Source organism: Lolium rigidum, chromosome 2 (assembly GCF_022539505.1).
Source record: "Lolium rigidum isolate FL_2022 chromosome 2, APGP_CSIRO_Lrig_0.1, whole genome shotgun sequence".
In the NCBI taxonomy this organism is placed as follows: Eukaryota; Viridiplantae; Streptophyta; class Magnoliopsida; order Poales; family Poaceae; genus Lolium; species Lolium rigidum.
This window is the reverse complement of record NC_061509.1, coordinates 131,184,124-131,190,671: the sequence shown is the minus strand read 5'-3', so window position 1 is coordinate 131,190,671 and position 6,548 is coordinate 131,184,124. Positions and strand designations below refer to the sequence as shown.

General features: G+C 47.0%; 1 protein-coding gene across 1 annotated transcript; it reads left to right on the top strand.

The window, feature by feature from the left end:
• The first annotated feature begins 1,560 nt into the window (after positions 1-1,560).
• LOC124692360 (serine/threonine-protein kinase SAPK7-like) lies at positions 1,561-5,448 on the top strand. Its single transcript, XM_047225715.1, has 9 exons — positions 1,561-1,880; positions 1,980-2,054; positions 2,159-2,260; positions 2,363-2,416; positions 2,518-2,610; positions 3,052-3,144; positions 4,515-4,619; positions 4,710-4,808; positions 4,894-5,448. The coding sequence occupies exons 1-9, from the start codon at positions 1,761-1,763 to the stop codon at positions 5,242-5,244; spliced, it is 1,092 nt and encodes a 363-aa protein (XP_047081671.1). The 5' UTR covers positions 1,561-1,760; the 3' UTR covers positions 5,245-5,448.
• The last annotated feature ends 1,100 nt before the right edge of the window (positions 5,449-6,548 follow it).

Here is a 6,548-nt window from a genome sequence, read left to right as displayed (position 1 = left end):
GTTACTAAACTGAAGGTCCATAGGGTCAATAGTCCATACAGGTCATCATATGACGACCAATCACTGAATCACTGATGCTGCACGCACACATTACCTCGGCACGCCACACCGTCTAATCACCGCATAAAACTAAGGAAAGCGCTGAGCGTCCCCCGGGGGATCAAATCCCGGATCCCCCGGGTTGCCAGCCGTTCGATGCACACGATTAAGATCGTCATATGAGGGTCAACATTCCCGCACGAAAAAAAGAAAAAACACATCTATCGAAGAAAAGTTCATCTCCTCTCCTCACCCGCATGAACTCAGCACGCCGGCGATGTCGACTCTTGCTTGCATCCCGCCGGCGCCAGCAGAACCGCAGCCCGCGCCGTTAGAACCGGCGCTGGCAAATCCGCCGCCGTGCCGGCAGCACCGCCGTCGCTCGCATGCAGCACAGCCGTCCTGGACTTGTAGCTTCGCCGCCAGGCTCGCCGGTGCCCTTGCAGCATGGCGCCGCCGCCCTGTTTGTAGCAACCGCTGCCGGTGTCGCCGGCATCCTTGCAGCATGACGCCGGCTCGTTTGTAGCAACCGCCGCCGGCTTTGCGAGCAAGCGCCGGATTCGCTACATGTAGCAACCACCGCCGGCTTTTGCAGCAACTACCAGCCGCCGCTTGTAGCGAATCGCCGGCCTCTCGCAGCGGCCGCTAGCGGACACCGGCGCCCTCTGTAGCAGCCGCCGCCGCCCTGTGTAGTAACCGCCGCCGCCTATTGTAGCGGACGCCGGCGCGCTGTGTAGCAACCGCCGCCGCCTATTGTAGCGGACGCCGGCGCGATGCGTAGCAACCGCCACCGCCACATGTAGCAGACGCCGACGCCGGCGTCCTGTGTAGCAACCGCCGCTGCCACATGTAGCAGATGTCGACGCCACTCGCAGCGATCGCCCCCATTCCTCGCAGCTCCAGCAAACGCCGGCGGTCGGAGTCGCGAGACCGCGCATGTCAACTCCTTCACTCGCGTCGCTTTAGGAGAGGATGACGAGCTCGAGCTCGTAGAGGCGGAGCTTGGCAAAAGGAGATGCCGAGGTATGGGCCAGCAACGCCTGGTTGGGCGGCGGACGCGGCGCGTGGTTGGGAGCCGGTCCGAGCTCTCCGCCGGGATCAGGCGATGCGTGCGCAGGGGCGCGTGGGGAAGGATGCGGGAGAGAGACGGTTGGTGCCTTTTTTTTTTTTGACATGGAACACCTCGATTCCAATTAAACAGGCTCAGCTAACACACTGGCCACCAGAGTACGTACAGACGACGGGACCTCGTCCTGCCAGAATTGGCGAGGGACTAGCTGGTCAGCACCAAGTGCTGCCATGGCATGTGCTACCTTGGTGCCTTGGTGGAGGAAGAAGCTGGTATAGAAAGATAAGGTCCGGTGGGTCCCACTTCATCGCTGATGTTTTGCCACCAGGAAGGACGCGTGGCGTGCAGGCGACCCGGAGGAAGCAACGCAATCCATCGTCCGGGGGAATAGGAGCGTTTTCCTAAAACTAATCCCAACCGCCTAAACTAATCACGCCCAAATCCAAGCCAGGAAGACAAAGCACACACAATACATACAGCAGCAACTAATAAAGAAAAAAGAAGCCTCCCGCTGAAGCTTCGAATCCTCTTCCATTCCCTCCCTCTCACCAGCACTCGAGCAGCAAGCAACCAAGCTCCCAAGGACCCCAGAACGCCCCGAGCTCCCCACTCCCTCGCAGCCAATCCGATCAGGCAAGCCCGGAGCACGTCCATGGAGAAGTACGAGCTCCTCAAGGACATCGGCTCCGGCAACTTCGGGGTGGCGCGGCTGATGCGGAACAGAGAGACCAAGGAGCTCGTCGCCATGAAGTACATCCCGCGCGGCCACAAGGTGCTCTGGATTCCACCTCCCGTGCTCGAATTCGTGCAGGGTACCTGCCGTTTCTTGGTCAATTTTGACTAACGCTGTCTGCTGACTGGGTGCCCCCAGATTGACGAGAATGTGGCCAGGGAGATCATAAACCACCGCTCGCTGCGGCACCCCAACATAATTCGGTTCAAGGAGGTGAGTCAAACCGAGGTTCATTTTGGGGAATTTGTTCTTATTAGGTGGAGAGTAATTGATCAATTTCTTGTATATTCATTTGGAACCTGCCTCTTGTTTGATAGGTTCTGCTCACGCCTACGCACCTCGCAATCGTCATGGAGTACGCCGCCGGCGGCGAGCTCTTCGACCGGATCTGCACCGCCGGAAGATTCAGCGAGGATGAGGTGATCATTGGTTTGCTTCTGTTAGACGGCTCCTCCGTATCATTCCTGTTTCGTCCAAAGCTCTCTGAGGTTGGTGTACTGATGTTTCCATTTCTGTTCCAGGCGAGGTATTTCTTCCAGCAGCTGATTTGTGGCGTTAGCTACTGCCACTTCATGGTGAGGATAGCAAACCTCTGTTCCTGAAATAGATCCTTTTTCTTTTTTTCTTTTTTGGTGCTGATGAGCTGTGGAATCCCTAAATTCGTTTGAGCTTTCAGCAAATTTGCCACCGGGACTTGAAACTGGAGAACACGTTGCTGGATGGTAACCCAGCTCCGCGTCTCAAGATCTGCGATTTTGGATACTCCAAGGTACCAAATACTGTAGTGTTCTTTCTTACGGTGTTCTCTTTCAAGAGCTATACCATCTCTATCCCAAGTTATGTAAAAAACCATCTCTGTCCCAACTTGGATGTTGAAAAAAAAAAACTCTTCCCCAACTTCATGCCAAAATCCACCCCAAAAAACACTGTCCAACTTTGAATGCTGGGAGGACCAAATTTTGACACGAAACTCTCTTGACTTCGTCACTGTGCTTATCAAACTCGTGCCTTTATTGCCCAGGAAAAGAAATACGAGTACCCTTTTTCCAGATTTTTTGAGTGATGTTACCTACAAATCGTTCAAAACCACATTTTTTTTTGCAAGGACGACACCAGTTATAATAAATAGCAAAAAATAAGCATAATTTCCTGCTTCCAGTTTTAGAAATAGGTACTCACGCCTTTCTTTTGCAATGTTTTTTCCTCGCAGTCATCGCTGCTGCACTCGAAACCCAAGTCCACTGTTGGGACTCCTGCATACATTGCTCCGGAGGTGCTCTCTCGCCGGGAATACGATGGCAAGGTCAGTTCAGTTATTTTAACAAATCTCTCTTGCTTACGCGACTGCAACAAAGGCCCTGCTGTGAACGGCCCCTGCTGCAATAGCTGCTTAATCCTTATATGCAATTGTGCATCGGCTATGCTCTGCTCTAAAATCGTATTGCCCCTTTGCATAATTGCATCCCTAGGCCCAGTGCATGAAAGAGCCAGTTGCGTGGATCCTCTTAGACCAGGATCCTGGCGCACCTCCGTAATTGATGGCTTTGAATTTTGGAATTTTGTTCTGAGGTCAAGTAGACAGGGAGTGGGCATGTCAGTATTGGTCTGTTGTTCCTATCCCTGTTGGGGGATTCCAAGTTCCAAGTGCTTCAATTATTCGTGTTGACAATTTTGACAAAAAAGAAGCAGGGGGAAGAGATAGTGTAACCGAATGTTGCCGATGTTCACTCAGTGTCATTGGGGCATTTTCTTTCTAGTAATCAACAAATCACGGTTGATGGAGATTGTTGTCCCACTGGGTGGCCCACTATCTTCCATGCAAAATTCTATACTTGAATGGGTTCACAATCGATTTACCTGGTGGAGTCCTCTCTGTGTACTTGTTGAGGTAATGACCTCAAAAGAAAGTTAGATTTTCCAGAGAAAAGCACAAGATTCTCTTCATGCAGATCTTGCTCACCATGCTTAATTTAAGCGATCTACTTGAAGTGAGGATTAATAAAAGATATGTTGGCACTTTGTTGTATAGTGATCCTTGACCGACAGAAAAACATTTTTTATGTGAAGCTCCAACATATTGTTTCTGCATAGGTACACTATAAGAAAAAATAAAATGAAAATCCTTCCTTGTGATGAGCTCTTTATCATGCTCCATGTCCTTTTCTGAAGAGTATTTCTATCATGTTTCCAACCCTAATTAATGTGTACCATGGAGCCCTCGACCTGTTCTTTTGATGTTACCACGTTAGAGTGAGCATCTGGTTGGTCAGGTGTAGTCCTTTGAGCTATTGTTGCTGTTTTTGTTTCCTTCTTTTAATCAATCATATTTTCCTTTGCTCATTTAGTTTTGCCAGAAAGTATATTACATGCCCTGGTATACTATTTCAACACCATATGTCTTACTTTCCAGGATGATATGCCAGCTGCTAACAAAATTTATTTTTCCAGCATGTGAATTTGTTATCTCTTTGCTTGTGAAGTAGAACCTGTAGGGCAGAGTTGAGTTTAATTTTGGAAATGGGGATGCCTTTTTGAAACGTTATTGGTTTCTATAATCACTTCTAGCGGTATTTTTTTTTTAGGTTGACATATAACCATCTCCCAACCCCATGTGATTTTGAGCAAGTAAATACTTTAGGTATTTGCATTGTGTAAATTTTTTTCTTGGTGCAGATGGCAGACGTGTGGTCTTGTGGAGTGACCCTTTATGTGATGCTTGTTGGTGGATACCCTTTTGAAGACCCTGATGATCCCAAGGATTTCCGAAAGACGATCGGGGTAACAATATGCTCATCTCTTCCAATAGCATGTATAGACCCCTCTTTGGGCGCCTTGCAAATTTATTGTGCTCACATTGTTGTTTTGCAGAGGATCGTGTCAATTCAATACAATATACCGGAGTATGTCCACATATCGCAAGATTGTAGGCAACTCCTCTCTAAGATCTTTGTCTCGAATCCTGCAAAGGTATTCATTGGAGAGTGAAGGCTGTGAAACTTCATCCTTTCTTGTGTCTATCAATGCCATAACGCAGTTCTCCCAAATTATGCAGAGAATAACGATAAGGGAGATCAGAAACCACCCCTGGTTTCTGAAGAACTTGCCTAGAGAGTTAACAGAAGTTGTACAAGCAAAGTACTACAAAAAGGACAACAGTGCTCCGATCTTTTCTGACCAAACCGTTGAAGAGATCATGAAAATTGTTGAGGATGCACGCACGCCACCTCCATCATCTGTTCCGGTGGCTGGTTTTGGGTGGGCGGAGGAAGAAGATCAAGAAGATGGAAAGAGATCTGATGAGGAACACAAGAACGACGATGACGATGAGGAATATGATGTCGAGGACGAGTATGACAAGCACGTAAAGCAAGTCCATGCTAGTGGAGAGTTTCAGATCAGCTGACGAGATCAGGTTGCCAACCAGAGGAAATTTGATTGCATGAGATATTGTTTATATTTGTGGTAGTTATGGGGGTGCTGTTTGTTTTGTATTCTTGTAATTGTTGTCGTTGAGGGTATCTTTTTTTTGGTGTGATATTACAAATTTGTAGATTATCATACTGATAGTGTCAATGTAATTGCAGTAAAGGGTTGAGTTTTTAAGCTACCATGATGGAACGTAATTTGAGGAGATGCACACATCAGCAAAAATCTGCGATAAGTCAAAACAAAAACGAAGGCGATACAAAACTCATTAAGCTATCATAGTACGCCCAAAATGACTAGGAAGGGGGGGGGGGCGTAAATCACCCCGCCATCCACGTGAGAGAAATTATCCCTCACCATGTCCCCAACTGTGTAGACACCTCCATAAACAGGTCCCGAATATGCACACAGAGAGGACCATAAACAGAGCAAACTTTTACACCGGATGAAATGCATAGGAAAAAAAATTGCTTGCCATTAAAAATCTTGTCATTTCTGCATAGTCAAAGCCACCATATTACGGTAAGTGCTCCCGCGGTCCTGCCCTAGTTAGAAACTTACACTTGTTAAAAATTCCATGTAGCCAGTTGTAAAAAGTTTTAGCAACACTAGGTGGTGGACACAACAAGCTAGAAGCTACTTGAATGATTGACCATATAGAGCGAGCGAACTTGTATTCGAAAAATAAGTGTTTGATTGTTTCATCTTGGTGACAAAACTCACACGTTTTTATTTCCGTGTCAGTTTTGTTATACAACGTTGTCCTCAGTAAGGATTACTCTTTTGCGCATATACCACGTAATTTTCTTAAACTTTTTATTGGTATCTTCAATCTCCAATTTTTCTTACTATTATCGACGGGTATGTCTGGCTGAACTAGTGCTCTATGCATGGATTCCACAGATAATTTACCACTCCCATTTAAATTTCATTGAAATTCATCGGTCCCTTGCAACAGTTGAACCAATGCCAACCGCTCCAAACGAGCATTACATGCTGCTAACCTAGACCTTGTTAAATCTTGTTTGAATGTCATATTTGGAGAGGAAGTCTCCAATACCGTAGCGATTGTATCACTCTTATGATGAAACATATTGTGTAATGTTGGATATTGTTTCCGGAGTGTGGTATTACCTAACCATTTATCTTCTCAAAATCTATTCTCTGATCCATTGATACCCACAAGTGCAGGGATCACTGAGATCTTCGTTGGGAAGTTTTGAACCAAAGTTATAGTTTGACACAATGAGATTACAATAATACCAATAATATTTTACCTAT

Coding starts and splice junctions, on each gene's coding strand:
- LOC124692360 (XM_047225715.1), top strand. CDS start 1,761: ATGGAGAAGTACGAGCTCCTCAAGGACATCGGCTCCGGCAACTTCGGG. Junction 1,881..1,979: donor ACATCCCGCGCGGCCACAAG/GTGCTCTGGATT, acceptor GGGTGCCCCCAG/ATTGACGAGAATGTGGCCAG. Junction 2,261..2,362: donor GAAGATTCAGCGAGGATGAG/GTGATCATTGGT, acceptor TTTCTGTTCCAG/GCGAGGTATTTCTTCCAGCA.